General features: G+C 39.6%; 1 protein-coding gene across 1 annotated transcript in view; it reads right to left on the bottom strand.

The window, feature by feature from the left end:
* The window catches only part of cntn5 (contactin 5), a 778,158-nt gene that overhangs the window by 289,067 nt on the left and 472,475 nt on the right, over positions 1-16,616 (bottom strand). Inside the window, exons 6-7 of the mRNA XM_018091747.2 lie at positions 7,570-7,693; positions 5,795-5,970 (exon numbers count right to left, since the gene is read on the bottom strand). Of these exons, the coding sequence (XP_017947236.1) occupies positions 5,795-5,970; positions 7,570-7,693 (300 nt within the window). The remainder of the gene's footprint in view (positions 1-5,794; positions 5,971-7,569; positions 7,694-16,616) is intronic.

The raw sequence follows: 16,616 nt of genomic DNA on the forward strand, positions 1-16,616 counted from the left end.
GCACTACTATGAGCAGCACACCTGTCTCCAACACACACAGACAGAGCTGCAGTACACAATGAAAAGAAGAGTAACAGTAATCAGAAAATAAAAGCAGTCCTTACAAGGACTATTGGGTTACAGCAGATGAGATCAGCAGGACAGCTGCCCACAGCAGCTACATACAGAGCAGTAGAAAGTAGATTACTAGCCAGCAAAGCTACCTAAACTGTCCCTCAAACCCCTGCACAGCTCTCTCCCTATGCTAACTCATCAAGCACACACAGGCAGAATGTAAAATGGCTGCTGGGCTTCGGTTTATATATGGAAGGGAGTGGTCCGGGGGTGGTCCAGGAGGGAGAGCTGCCTGATTGGCTGCCATGTATCTGCTGGCTATGGGGTGAGAGGTCAAAATTTGGCTCCAGCTAAGGCGAACCGAAAATTGCGAACATCGCTAAAAGTTTGCGAACTTGCGAACACCCGATTTTCGTGCGAATTAGTTCTCCGGCGAACAGTTCGCTACATCTCTACGCTGCTGCTGCCTGGCTAAAGCACTAGTCTTGCTCCAAGGACTTTCTGGGTTTTTTATGCCCCCAAAAAATAAAAATTATAGCAACAGAAATATCATGAGGTGCACACATTGCAACGGAATGGGTTGTGCAAAGTTGGTATTGGTTATACTATACATACTCTGCCTTAATATTGGGACAGAGCTTTATGAGTGTTTGAATAAGGAGGTTGACTAGTCTTTGGAATTAACTAATTAACTAATACATATAGCTACAACTGTCCCTTAAGTGACAGAAAAATAATCACATTCAGCATTCTCAATGATATTACACATTCCCAGACAATTAGCTTCTTCTTTACACGATGATTTTGGCCCATGCCAAACGAGACTGGCCATAATTGCTATCAATGTATTCTACCCTCTTTTGACAATCAGTGATTATATTAATGAGGCAGTTATCAAACATGTTTCCATTTTATTTCTGCTTAGTGAAGGGAGGTGAACTGCTGAAGTCAAGGCCTGTGTGAAAGAAATTGCCTGCTGGGTTCTGTCTGGCTTGCTCCTTGTACAATAAAGGGGGGCCTTATAGGTCTTTTGATCCACAGAATTTTACTTCTCTACATATTTCCATTTATGCATGAGTTGGAAATGCCAATGGTTGTATTGCCCCAAGGCACGTTTACATAGATTTCAGGGGAATAGAGCCATCTATTCATTGTATTTATTATCTGTTGTGGAGCACAATAAACATCTCCATATTTTTAAAAGTAACCAACAGAGCCGCAATGTTCTGTTCGACCAATTCATTTTTGTAAGAATAATGTCTACTACAGGTATAGGACCCATTATCCAGAATGCTTATCCAGAATGCGCGGGACCAAGGGTATTCCGGATAAGGGGTCTTTTCGTAATTTGGATCTCCATACCTTAAAGGAATAGTAACAACAAAAAATGTATATATTTCAAAGAAATTAAACTATAATGTAGTGCTGCCCTTCACTGGTAAAAGTTTTGTGTTTGCTTCAGAAACATTACTAGAGTTTATATAAACCCTGGTGTGTAGCCATGGGGGCAGCCATTTAAAAGAAGAAAAGGCACAGGTTATATAGCAGCTAACAGATAAACCCTGTAGAATACAATGGTGTCTTTATCTGTTATCTGCTATGTAACCTGTGCCTTTTCTCCTTTTTTCCAGCTTGAATGGCTGCCCCCATGGCTACACAGCAGCTTATTTATATAAACTATAGTAGTGTTACTGTAGCAAACACCCCAGTTTTACCAGTGCAGGGCCACAGCACATTATATTTCAATTACTTTAAAACGCTTTCATATTTTGGTGTTACTGTTCCTTTAAGTCACCTAAAAAATTAGTAAAACAATAATTAAACCCGATAGGATTGTTTTGCCCCCAATAAGGATTAATAATATCTTAGTTGGGATCAAGTACAGGTACTGTTTTATTATTACAGAGAAAAGGGAATCATTTAACCATTAAATAAACCCAATAGGGCTGTTCTGCCCCAATAAGGGGTAATTATATCTTAGTTGGGATCAAGTACAGGTACTGTTTTATTATTACAGAGAAAAGGGAATCATTTAACCATGAAATAAACCCAATAGGGCTGTTCTGCCCCCAATAAGGGGTAATTATATCTTAGTTGGGATCAAGTACAGGTACTGTTTTATTATTACAGAGAAAAGGGAATCATTTAACCATTAAATAAACCCAATAGGGCTGTTCTGCCCCAATAAGGGGTAATTATATCTTAGTTGGGATCAAGTACAGGTACTGTTTTATTATTACAGAGAAAAGGGAATCATTTAACCATTAAATAAACCCAATAGGGCTGTTCTGCCCCAATAAGGGGTAATTATATCTTAGTTGGGATCAAGTACAGGTACTGTTTTATTATTACAGAGAAAAGGGAATCATTTAACCATGAAATAAACCCAATAGGGCTGTTCTGCCCCCAATAAGGGGTAATTATATCTTAGTTGGGATCAAGTACAGGTACTGTTTTATTATTACAGAGAAAAGGGAATCATTTAACCATTAAATAAACCCAATAGGGCTGTTCTGCCCCCAATAAGGGGTAATTATATCTTAGTTGGGATCAAGTACAGGTACTGTTTTATTATTACAGAGAAAAAGGAAATCAATTTTAAAAATCTGAATTATTTGATTAAAATGGAGTCTATGGGTGACAGGCTTTGCGTAATTTGGAGCTTTCTGGATAATGGGTTTCCGGTTAACGGATCCCATACCTGTTTTTTAAACTTAAGTCTTCAATTATCTATAAACACGAATGTGAATAAAATGCAGTTGCCAATGACCTTCCCGTTTATTTGCTAAAGTTAGTTTTTACCAAAATGGATGTTTTTCTGGTGATAAATATTCGCCACCCCACCAGCTACCCTTAATTTGAAGCATTCGTCTTCCTTACACCAAACAGCCCACTGTGCTTATAATGATTTTGCAAAACCAATGATCTTTAAGACGATGGGGAAGCCCCCTTGGATGGGATTTGTAACTATAGTTGCGAGTCATTTAGAATCTCCATGGAGTACTTTATTTCTTCATATTATTTTTCCTTGGATATCTAACACAGAACTGCTGATATTTATTGGGAATTATTAAAAAAAAAGATATTAGATGTAACAGTATTTGAATATACCCTTATTTATGGCAAACTGGAGTCAATTGCCTGTCTATAGAGTTTCACATTATTACTTTAATATGTTTTACACACACACAAAAAAATTGAGAACAGCTCATCAAAATGAAAATAAACTTATTATACCTTATTAAGACAGCGAATGAGAAGATGAAGAAGAAGCTTTGGCACATAAAGAACTGGACCCAAGTGTTTTAACGATGGTGCTATTCTACTGTGATCAATATCAATGGCAGTAACTACAGGTATAGAATCCGTTATCCGGGAATCCATTATCCAGTACCTCCGAATTATGGGAAGGCCATCTCCCATAGACACCATTTAACGTAAATAATTCTATTTTTTAAAAAGATCCCAACTAAGATATAATTAATCCTTACTGGCAAAACAATTTAGTTATTTAATGTTTAAATCAATTTTAAATAGACAAAGGGGCAGATTTATCAAATCACGAGTTTGATTCCCGAATGGGAAAAATTTGAATTGGATACAAAAATTTCCGAAGATCGCAAATATCACGAAAATGCTTGCGAAAAAATTGTATTAGTCACGACAATATCGTATTGGCGATCCAAAAGTCATGAAATTTTCGTACCAAACGATTGTAAACAACGGGAAAACCTTTCCGATTATATAAAAAAAGTTGTGCAAGTGTCGAAAAAAGTCAGAGAAAATACGCTCGGAGCATTTGTGGATAAGTAAATGTGCCCCAAAGTATGAATTTCCAAAAAAGAGAAAAATCTGGAAAACCCCAGGTCATTCTGGATAATAGGTCCCATACCTGTACTATAGATGGGAGCATAAAGTAACAAAACATTATATACTGATTGTTCTGGTTGAGAATGTCTCCGTAGAAGCAGTTACTAGATATTGGAGTATGGGTCTAGACTATGGTAAATATATTATGTAGGTTATCATCACTATGGGATTGGGTTATGACAAGCTTAGATAATTAGAAGTCAAGGTTGACATCTTGCTCTTAAATCAAAATGACAGCATTTTTAAAGTCAGTGCATTCCCTGTTACCTATGCAAGTGTATACTTTCGAAAATAGGGATTTTTAATTACAGTTGACTTCAGCTTTCTACTAATTGGTTGCTATGAGCTACTGCTCCAGGGCAAACTTAGGGGAGATTCATCAACGTTTGAGTTTGATTTTTTTTTTCACGATTCAAGTTTTTTTTTTGGGGGGGGGGGCTAGGACTGTTCTGCCCCAATAAGGGGTAATTATCTTAGTTGGGATCAAGTACAGGTACTGTTTTATTATTACAGAGAAAAGGGAATCATTTAACCATTAAATAAACCCAATAGGGCTGTTTTTTTTGCCCCCAATAAGGGGTAATTATATCTTAGTTTGGATCAAGTACAGGTACTGTTTTATTATTACAGAGAAAAGGGAATCATTTAACCATTAAATAAACCCAATAGGACTGTTCTGCCCCCAATAAGGGGTAATTATATCTTAGATGGGATCAAGTACAGGTACTGTTTTATTATTACAGAGAAAAGGGAATCATTTAGCCATGAAATAAACCCAATAGGGCTGTTCTGCCCCCAATAAGGGGTAATTATATCTTAGTTGGGATCAAGTACAGGTACTGTTTTATTATTACAGAGAAAAGGGAATCATTTAACCATTAAATAAACCCAATAGGGCTGTTCTGCTCCCAATAAGGGGTAATTATATCTTAGTTGGGATCAAGTACAGGTACTGTTTTATTATTACAGAGAAAAGGGAATCATTTGACCATTAAATAAACCCAATAGGACTGTTCTGCCCCCAATAAGGGGTAATTATATCTTAGTTGGGATCAAGTACAGGTACTGTTTTATTATTACAGAGAAAAGGGAATCATTTAACCATTAAATAAACCCAATAGGGCTGTTCTGCCCCCAATAAGGGGTAATTATATCTTAGTTGGGATCAAGTACAGGTACTGTTTTATTATTAAAGAGAAAAGGGAATCATTTAACCATGAAATAAACCCAATAGGACTGTTCTGCCCCCAATAAGGGGTAATTATATCTTAGTTGGGATCAAGTACAGGTACTGTTTTATTATAACATTATTTTTAAAAATTAGATTTATTTGCTTATAATGGAGTCTATGAGAGATGGATAACGGGTTTCCGAATAAGGGATCCCATACCTGTACTTATGTATTTTACATAGTCTTAGAAAGCTCATCCAACCCCTGATTTTGGCTTTTGTAGTTGCATTGTAGATTTCCCAGCCTACACTAATGCCCGTTGTTTGGTGCCACAGATTGGATACAACAGTTTGCATTTGAGCCAGTGTGAATGCAGCCTATAGCAGTAAGCTTTAGAATAGAATGCTATGATATACAGTCTGGCCCCAATGCTTGGGCACACAGTGTGCTCCTTACTTGTGCAAGTTGGATCAAATGATGTCAAGGTAACATGTCAACGTACTTATAATTGATTTAGATCTCATTTAGCTCTACCTCCGTCTACTGACGGTTGGTTGTTTTAAACGAAGTACACACACAATAAAGAATGCACATTGAGCAGTAATATATCACCTGCAAATAACACTTGTGTTCCTTCAAACACCTTTCAATCAATAAACAGCCCCTTGAGGATGAGAACATAAGACAATAATTACTCACATGCAAACTGAAGGGTTGCCTCTCTGCTAAGGATGCTGCCAAAGGAGTTAGCGGCTAGGCACTGATATTGACCAGAATCTTTCATCTCATTTGGGCTGCTGATAATAAAATTTCCATCTATCATACTGTACCGATAATCATTTTCCAAGTCTATCTCTGTCCCATTGCGTAACCATCTTTAAAACAATTATAAAAAGAAAGAGGAGAATTAATTTAAAATGCTCCTGCAGTTCTGACACCTGATTATGTAGCAGCCTAAGATCAGTTTCAGTTGCAAAGTGTCCTTCAAAGAGACATTGTCAAGTTCTAAAGGAAAGCACATTAAAGTAGAAGTAGGACTTTTTATTTAAAAATGAAATACCCTTTTGTAAACAGGAAGTCAGACAAATAGCTTTCTACTTCTCATGCTTGCTGCTCCAATGAAAATCAGGTGTGAACAGCAGCTCTTTGACCGACTTCCTATTCAGATACAGGAAGGCTCAGTATACTAAAGGGGGCAGAGCTTCACGCTAGGAAGTTGCTGATTTCTGTAGAAAGGGCTTGTGGGCAATAATAAATATTTATTGTATTTATACAGTATATGTAAAACTTTCTTTATTACTAATAGATAGTGATGGGCGAAATGTTTCGGCAGGCATGGATTCGCAGCGAATTTCCGCTGCGGAAAAATTTGCCGCACGTCCACAAATTGTCGCCGGCGTCAAAAAAGAATAGTCGCGGGCATCAAAAGAATAGCCGCGCAATGAAATAATAGCCGCGGGCGACAAAATAATAGCCGCAGGCGATAAAATAATAGCCACGGGCGACAAAATAATAGCCGCGTGCGACAAAAGAATAGCCGTGCGACAAAATAATAGCCATGGGCGACAAAATAATAGCCGCGGGCGACAAAATAATAGCCGCGGGTGACAAAAGAATAGCCGCGGGCAACAAAAGAATAGCTGCGGGCGACAATTTTTTTTGCCGCACGACATTTTCGCTGTTTAGCGAATTTTTCGCCGTTTCGCGGATATTTTGAAAGATTTGAGAATTTTTCGGCGAAGCGAAACAAAACAGGTTCACTCATCACTACTAATAGATTGTGAATGGTCTACCTGTCTATTTGTCATGTTTGTCTTCTCCCTTGGTGTAGATACTACATACTAGATTGCCCTACAGCTGAAGAACAATGCCTTGTGTTAAGAATAGATATCATTTTTATGGAATATAAGGGGTTATATAGTAGAAATCATTCACGTTTTTATAAGGAGAAAAGAGACACTTGCAAGTATTATATCAGAATAGTATCTAGCCTGGAAAGGGTAAGGCCTATGCAAAAAAAAAAAAAGAGCAACATTAGCTACTGGTCTGTTAACCCAAAACAACCAACCAGCAGGTAAGACTTACTAATGTTTACAAACTGATGGGTTTCTATGGGTTACTAGACCTGGGAAAACATTACACTACTTTATTAATTGATTGGCCCATTGGCTTTTCTTTTACTAATTTCTACAGTATATCTGTGCTACATAAATGGCAAACATATCTTGATAAGAGTTCTTTATAGCATTCACACTGTATGATTTCTAGCTGCAATTACTGCAAAGCATTCTGTGTTTCCTATTTATATCCTTGGCTTTCTCAAGGTCTACATATAGCAAAGGATTTTACAATATTAACACCCAATGTACAGTTTATTTCCATAGCTGTTGTTGATATTATTGCTTAGAGCTCTAGAACAGTCTAGAACTGCACAGAACAGCAGTTAAGGACAAAAAAAAAGGAAAAAGTTTTACCTATATATTGGTGTAGGAACCCCTCTTGCCTCACAATTAAGGGCCACCTTCTTCTCCCCAGAATCCATAGGGAATACAATGTTTTCTGGCTCTTGGACAAACACTGGCCCATAATTCACACTCTCTAGGGAAAAAAAAGAAAAAAAAAATCTACGGGTTAAATGCAAATATTTATTTTACAACTCCAAATTGAACCTTGAATTCCTTCCCAGGAGTCATGCTGCTTTTCATACTGTCTCCCCTATCCCAGAGTGTCAGTCTTAAGGTGCCCATACACGTGAAGATCCGCTCGCTTGGCGAGGTCGCCAAGCGAGCGGTTCTTCACCCGATATCCCTACCTATGGGTGGGCGATATCGGGGGAACATGTAGGCTAATTTGATTGTTTGGCCCCAGGGGCGGAAATGGGGCAGTCGGTTCGGGGACCGCATCAACGAGCTGATGTGGTCCCCGATCCGACTAAATCTCTTAACCTGCCTGATCGATTTCTGCCCAATTTCAGGTCAGATATCGGTCGGACAGGCCCCTCGTTCCTGCCCCTACACAGGCCGATAAGCTGCCGAATCAGTCCAAGGGACCCATATCGGCAGCTACAATTGGCCCATGTATTGGCCACCTTAACCTATGGGGATATACAGTTTGGTGGTTATTTTATTCATCTACGTTTATGGATAAAAGTCTTTCTTTTACATTAAGAAGAAGAATTTATGGCCATAGATAATACATGTACGCATTACTTTCAACATTTATACTGTCCCCAATTTCTACTTTTCAAATATTTCAATTTAGTTTTTTTTTCCCATCTATTTTTTCCTGTGACTAAATATATCCAGTTTTAATAACATTGCATGCAGAGTGTGTTGCTGTCTTATCTCAATCACTCTGCTAACTAATCATGTTAAGGGCTCCCAGTCCTGCAGTGATGTGAATAGGATCTGTGACCACTGTGGTTAGAAGGCTGTAGTAACAATAGATAGGATCGCAGCCATAAACACACAATAGCTGCTTTGCAAGAAAAAGGAAGGAGATATATAACATTTTAAACACGTAATAAAATATTTGACTCTTACAACATTATATGTATGAGGCGTCTCCTCAACCCTTTAGATTTATCTGTGGATCCACAACCCTGGCTCTACCTAAAGGTCCCCATACACGGGCCAATTCTAGCTGCTGATATTGGTCCCTTAGACAGACTCGGCAGCTTATCGGCCTGTGTAGGGGCAGGAACGAGGGGCATGCCCAACCAATATCTGGCCTGAAATTGGCCAGATATCGACTGGGCAGGTTAAAAGATTTAGTTGGATCGGGGACTGCATCGGCTCGTTGATGCGGTCCCCAAACCGACTGCCCCATTGCCGATCGAATTAGCCTACATGTTCCCCGATATCGCCCACCTTTGGTCCCTTAGACCGATTTGGCAGCTAATAGGCCCATGTAGAGGCACTACCGATGGGCCTACCCGACCGATATCTGGCCTGAAATCGTCCAGATCTTGATCGGGCAGGTTTAAAAATCTAGTCAGATTGGGGACCGCATCGGCTCGTTGATGTGGTCCCTGGACCGACTTTGCCTATGCCCGTCGTTATAATTCAATCGTTTGGCCCCAGGGCCAAACAATTTAATTAGCCTGGATTCTCCCGATATCGCCCACCCGTAGGTGACGCGCAACATTTTTTTGACCTATGCGTCTGTTTAACGTGGCAATTTTTCCGCGATGAATTTTGTTGCCCGTTTCGCAGAAAAATCCACCTGCCAAAAAATTTCGCCCATCACCATTTACGAGCCCGCTGCTTTTCATGTGACAGTAAGATAGCGATTGCAGATGTTTAAGCTTGCGCACCTGCACGGCATATATAATAAAACTTCTTTGGTCATTATTTTTTCCCCAACAATTATGCGCGTCTTAAACATTTGCAATTGCAAAAAACCCGAAAATTCAAATGTAAAAATTAGCTATCTTAATGCTTGTGAGCTGTCAGGCAAAGTTACTGGCAGGGCCCCTGGGGCAGGAGAACCGGTGGGCCCTTTACCCCCCAGTCCGACCCTGCCCTCATGAACAGTTTTCACGTTTGTGTTGCTCCCCAACTCATTTTACATTTGAGTGTGGGTCACGGGTAAAAAAGTTTGGGGATCCCTGCATTAAATGAGGTGTAGTAAACATAAGTATGTCATTTCTCTATCCTTAAATAAAATGTCATTTTCTTTAAAATTTAATGCGGTTCTGGCAAAATGGGTGCGGTCCCGTCAAAATGGGCGCGATCTCGTCAAAATAAGGGCGCTGTTGCATCAAAATAAGGGCGCAGTCGCATCAAAATAAGGGCGCGGTCGCATCAAAATGGGCGCAGTCATGGCAAAAAACAGTGGGCGACAAAAAAATAGCCGCGGCGAAAAAAAAGACGTAGACGACAAAAAAATTGCGCAACAAATGCATTTCGCATTTTATGGTGAAACGGGACAGATTCGCTCATCACTACTGGAGGATTTTTTTGTGTCGGGCGACAAAATTCACAGTGGAAAAAATGTGCCGCGCAAGACAATTTTTTTGATATGAGCGACAATTTTTTTTTTTGTTGCATTACATTTCCGTCAAAGTGAAACGGGACAGATTCGCTCATTACTATTGGAGAATTTTTTTGCATCAGGCGACAAAATTCACAGCGGAAAAAATGTGCCGCGCAAGACAATTTTTTTGATGCAAGCGACAATTTTTTTTTTTTTGTTGCAGTACATTTCCGTCAAAGTGAAACGGGACAGATTCGCTCATCACTACCATTGAGATCACTTTTTCTATCAGAGACCGGTATTACATATTTTAAAACATCCAGGTCTGTGTGCAATTACATGAATGTTATACCTGTTGCTTAACATTATGGTTTAACTTTGCAAGCAATTACTTTACTGCCCATATTCATTCTACATTTACTTTCCTTGTATTCAAGGTGCTGACTCTTCAAGGTCTTTCAATTAACCTACATTACAGCAAAATGCACCAGCCTAATCCCTAATCAGTTTTTGAAAAATTTAGAAAATAGTTCTTGCAGTGTGCAGACACCGCTTTATATGTAATCCAATCATTTTAATTCCATAAGACTTTTTTGTATCCAATTACAGACCTTAATTCCTATCCACCTTGGAAAAATGGAAAAATGATATAAACGAGTAACAGTAACTTGCGAATATTCGCAAACTTTGCGAACCCCATAGGCAATGGGAAGGCGAACTTTAAAACCTAGAAAAGCCATTTCTGGCCAGAAAACTGATTTTAAAGTTGTTTAAAGGGTGCCAAAACCTGGACAGTGGCATGCAGGAGGGGGATCAAGGGCAAAAATTTCTCTGAAAAATACTTTGTAAAAAAAACGCAAAAAAAAACACGCAAAAAAAAAACCGCCAAAAAAATAACGCCAAAAAAAAACGCAAGCTATTCCTATGTATACGAAAAGGTGAAAAACCGAAGCGAAAAAACGCGGCGGAAAAAACAGAGGCAAAAAATGCGGCGCAAAAAAAACCGCAGCGAATCCAAAATGGCGAACATCGCCAAAAGTTCGCGAATTTGCGGACTTGCGAACACCCGATGTTCGCGCGAATTAGTTTGCCGGCGAACAGTTCGCTACATCTCTAGAGGTAATGAGTAATGAAGCGGCAAAATAGGCACTGTCCAATCAAAAATGGGCGTAGCCACGTCAATATAGGTGCAGTAGCATCAAAAAAGGGCGTGGGTATGTAAAAAAAATGTTGCACATGTCAAAAAAGTTGCATGTCACCACTGTTTTCAGATTTTTATTCACCATTTTGTGAATTTTTCCATAGTTTTACAAATTTTTTGGTGAAGCAAAACGCAACAAAATCGCTCATCACTACATCTATCATAGGGCTCCCCAGTCATTCTTACTCGTGAGCCACAGTCAGATGTAAAAAGACTTGGGGAGCAACACAAGCACCATAAAAGTTCATGGAGGTGCCAAATAAGGGCTGTGATTGGCTATTAGGGGCCTCTATGCACCCTATCAGCTTACAGGGGCTTTATTTGGTAGGAAATCTTGTTTTTATTCAACCAAAACTTGCCCCCAAGTCAGGAATTCAAAAATAACTCCCTGGTTTGGGGGCACTGAGAGCAACACCCAAGGGGTTGGGGAGCAACATGTTGCCCCGGAGCCACTGGTTGGGGATCACTGTGCTACCAATTGGAGGATTTAAAAAATAAAAAGCCACCTAAAACCTTGTCAGGAACTAACTTGCAGTTTCTATAACTGTTATTTCTATAACCGAGCCTTCCAGACTAATTTATGAATGCCACTTCAAAATGGATGCAAATGTTGTCAGGTCAAAAATGTTCTTGCTTTCTTCCGATTAGTCCTTCGGTGAATTTCATTTTTTCCACAAGAATTCAATAGAATGGTGCTTGATTCTGAATTGTGCTGCAGAGAAGGCATTGAGGTTGAAATGGAATAACTTTCAGTGAAGCATATCCTTGAAACTGTTGACCCCTCATTTTAATCAACTGGTGGAGCTTCTCTTTAAGCTAAAAGTGTTGCTTCGAGTTACAATTTGTGCTGCGCTTCTTGAACACCAAGAGGAAAGATAGGTTACATCCTTGAACAAATGGAAAAGGTATCACTTATTATAGCGTTTCAGCACTACCACATATACAGATTGTATCAGGTTACACAGAAAAGATACCAGATTGTTGGGGGGCCATTTATAGTTAGATTTATTTTTCCCCGATTTGGATTTTTTTTTTGTGCTAAAAGTAGGGATGTACCAAACCCACCAAACGGATTCTGCCGAATACCGAATCCTAATCCGAATCCTAATTAGCATGTGCTAATTAGGATTGGAAAGGGCTAAAACTTGCCGCGTGTGGCGATAATTCCCCTCCCCTACCATTTAACCCTTCCAAATGGGCTAAAACTTGCCGCATGTGGCGATAATTCCCCTACCATTTAACCCTTCCAAATGGGCTAAAACTTGCCGCGTGCGGCGATAATTCCCCTCCCCTACCATTTAACCCTTTCAAATGGGCTAAAACTTACCTCGTGCGGCGATAATTCCCCTCCCCTACCATTTAACCCTTCCAAATGGGCTAAAACTTGCCTCGTGCGGCGATAATTCCCCTCCCCTACCATTTAACCCTTCCAAATTGGCTAAAACTTGCCTCGTGCGACGATAATTCCCCTCCCCTACCATTTAACCCTTCCAAATGGGCTAAAACTTGCCTCGTGCGGCGATAATTCCCCTCCCCTACCATTTAACCCTTCCAAATTGGCTAAAACTTGCCTCGTGCGGCGATAATTCCCCTCCCCTACCATTTAACCCTTCCAAATTGGCTAAAACTTGCCTCGTGCGGCGATAATTCCCCTCCCCTACCATTTAACCCCTCCAAATGCTATTTAGCATATGCTAATTGATGTTAATTAGGATTCGGAAGACTCAACTTTTTCAATATTTACTATGTGTCAAAACAGCTAAAAATTGGAATCTGACCCTTTCCTTTCCTCGAGGATCCTTCTTTTGCTTTAGAGGTTTCAGGTTTTTTTGTGCTACAATTAAAAAAAGTAGAGGTAAGCGACTATTAGAAAAAGAATCACAGTTTCATGACTTTTCTGTGACTTTTTCAGTTCAGACTTTTAAGTAAATGTCAGACATTTGTGGAAATAAAAAATAGAGAAACATTACATTTGAGTAAATGTGCCCCTTAGATTAGGTTGAATCAGGCAAATTCCTGACTTTTGCCTGCTACAAATTTGCAACAAAATTTGTGTTTTCATGAGAGTAGCACATTTTTGCAACCTGGAAAGAAATCTGGCCATTGACTCCATTTCGCACAAGAAAAAATTGCCGCTGAATTAAATGTATTTGATACTCGAAAAAAATGCAGAGAAAAAAATGCCCATTGGCTCTAATGTATTTAGTGTGAGAAAAAAATGCAAGAAAAAATGCCAACGGACTCCAATGCATCTGGTGCAAGAAAAACGTAGAAAAAAATCCCATTGAATCCAATGCATTTTGCAAATTTTTCCACAGGGCTTTGTACATTTTTCTGATGAAGCGAATACACGGGGCAGTTTCGCTAGCCAAGGTTACTGATAAACAAATCTGTCCCATTTCGGTTTGCCGGAAAATTTGCGAATCGTGCAAAAGATTCATGAAACGGCAGAAAATTTACGAAACAGAAAAAATGTTACGCTTCAAACAAAAACCACACAGGACAATTTTTTTGATGCACAGAAATTTTTTAAATGTGCAACAATTTTTTTTGGACGTGTGGTGAATTTTTCCGCACCAAACTTTGTCGACGTTTCATGAAATAATCCAGCAATGACGAAATATGGAAATTTGCCACGAATCCATGCCTGCCGAATTATTTCGCCCATCACTAGCCAAGGTCTTTCTGTAGTTGATCATAGGTAAGTGCAGGAACCTTTCACATTAAAATGAAGACTATGGACTGAATGTTTTTATCTTATTACCCCTGTGGACTCACTTGGGAAGTAATGACTAGTGATGAGCAAATCTGTTCCGTTTCGCCGAAAAATTTGCAAATCTTTCAAAAGAATTTGCGAAATGGCGAAAATGTCGTGCAGCAAAAAAAATTGTCGCCCGTGACTATTCTTTTGTCGCCCACGGCTATTATTTTGTCGCCCCTTGGCTATTCTTCTGTCACCCACGGCTATTATTTTGTCGCCCGCAGCTATTATTTTGTCGCTATTCTTTTATTCTTTTGATGCCGGCGGCAATTTTTGGACGTGTGACAAATTTTTCCTCCGCAAATTTTTTCATCCGCTTTGCGAAACAATCTGCCAATGGCGAAATGCGGAAATTTGCCGCGAATCCATGCCTGCCGATACATTTCACCCATCACTAGTAATGATCAATGACAGTTCTACTAAATATAATATAAAGTAACATTGTAACCAAGAGGACTACAGAAAGGCTGAGATGGGCTGGAGGCTTAACTATCTCTGCAAAAGTAGTGAGAAAAATCATGCACATTGGGTGCATTGCTGCTCCCGCAAGATTGTAAAAATTGTTTATTGGCAATAAGTCCTATGTGAGTAGTATCAATGTACACTCAATTTTGCATCCATTTTAGTGCATTAGTCTTATACAGTTTTATACTGCCCATTTAAGAGAACACGCAGTAGATGGATTATGATCCCTTCTTATAATTAGAGCACAGTTTCTCATTAAATTTTTGATTTCTTGCAAGTTCTACTTTTGCTCATTGCCAATTGACATTTTAGCAGACTAGACAGAGTCATTTTAATGTAATCCATCACGTATAGTTTGATTACTCATAATGAGTGCGGCTGTCATGTTCGGAAGTTAACGGTCTGATTTCCATCCGGCGCGTCCTGATCCTCAGCATCTAAATCTGACAGCTCCGCAAGGAAAGCAAGATCTAAAATAAAATAACATTTACAAAATGCTGCCGGGTATCGGAGAGCCTACTTGGTGAGAATTAAAACTTAGAAAATGGTCCTTCCGATATTAGAGAACTAATTACAGCGATTAGACAGTTCATTTCTTGCACAGTTAGTAAGTCCGGATATGGAAGAGCAGTGTCCCATTAAGAATTTCTATAAGGAGGTTATTTCAGACTGGACCTAACGCTATTTGGCCAAAAGTATGTGGACCCTTCCTGTCCAACATCTCATTCCAAAAAGCAAGGCTACTATGTGGAATTGGTTTTTGAGCTCTTCTGAGAGGTTGTTGAGGTCACTTACTTAAGAGATTGAGCACTGATGTTGTGGCTCAGGCCTGGCTCTTGTCACATTCTAATTCACCCTACGTGTATTCAGATACATGGAGCTCAAGGCGCGCGTCTTTTTTTATGAGACAATTTTTTAACCCGCCCATTAAAAAATGGCGTGGGCCACTTTTTTTTGTTTGATGCGGGCAACAATTTTTGGATGCAGGAGACAATTATTAGATGAGGGAAACAATTTTTAGATGCACAGCAAATTTTTCTGTGCCAATGGCGAAACGAGGAAATTTGCTGCAAATCCATCCCTGCTGAATTATTACGCCCACCACTAATGCTGCACAATGTTCTGCTGGATAGTGATGAGAGAATTTTTTCACCAGGCATGGATTCGCAGCGAATTTCCGCATTTCGCCATTGGCAAATTGTTTCGCGAGACTTCCGTGAAAATTTGCTGAAGTAAATGTTATTGTGCGGATGTTTTTTATGTTGCGCGTCAAATTGGGCGCAGTTACGTAAAGAAAAACGTGGCGGAAAAAAAATAGACGCGGGTGACAAAATAGATGCGGGCGACAAAAAAAAATTGTGCAACAAATGCATTTCACAAATTTTTCGCCGTTTCGCAAATTTTCTTGCCGTTTCGTGAATTTTATGACGAAGCAAAACGGGACAGATTCATTCATCATTACTGCTGGAAGATTATTAAAAAACGGAAAAGAACCGAAAAGCCTCCAGTTAAAGTGATACTGACACTAAAAATCTACTCTTCAAAATATGAATGTATGTAAAAAGTTGCCTATAGGTCGTGTTGATCATTTTTTGCTGATAGGGCTGCTTTTGTAAGTAATTGTTACTAGGGATGTAGCGAACCTCAAAAAAAAAGTTTGCGAACCCGTTCGCGAACTTACGCAAAAAAGCGAACCCCATAGACTTCAATGGGAAGGTGAACTTTAAAACCTAGAAAAGCCATTTCTGGCCAGAAAACTGATTTTAAAGTTGTTTAAAGGGTGCCACGACCTGGACAGGGGCATGCAGGAGGGGGATCAAGGGCAAAAACTTCTCTGAAAAATACTTTGTTGGCACAGAGTTGCGTAAAACCGCAAAGGCAGCTGGCAGACCTATTAGCACCATGGAAACAGGATTTGCTTACACCAGCACTAGGCTGAAAAACGCCATGTGTGGCTTGTGCTGCGTTTTTAGGCTGAGAAAAAACGCAGCGGAAAAAAAACGCGGTGAACCCAAATTGCGAACATACGCAAAAAGTTCACGAACTTCCGAACTTGCGAACACCCGATGTTCGCGCGAATTAGTTCGCCGGCAAACAGTTCGCTACATCTCTAATTG

Source organism: Xenopus tropicalis, chromosome 2 (assembly GCF_000004195.4).
Source record: "Xenopus tropicalis strain Nigerian chromosome 2, UCB_Xtro_10.0, whole genome shotgun sequence".
NCBI lineage: Eukaryota > Metazoa > Chordata > Amphibia > Anura > Pipidae > Xenopus > Xenopus tropicalis.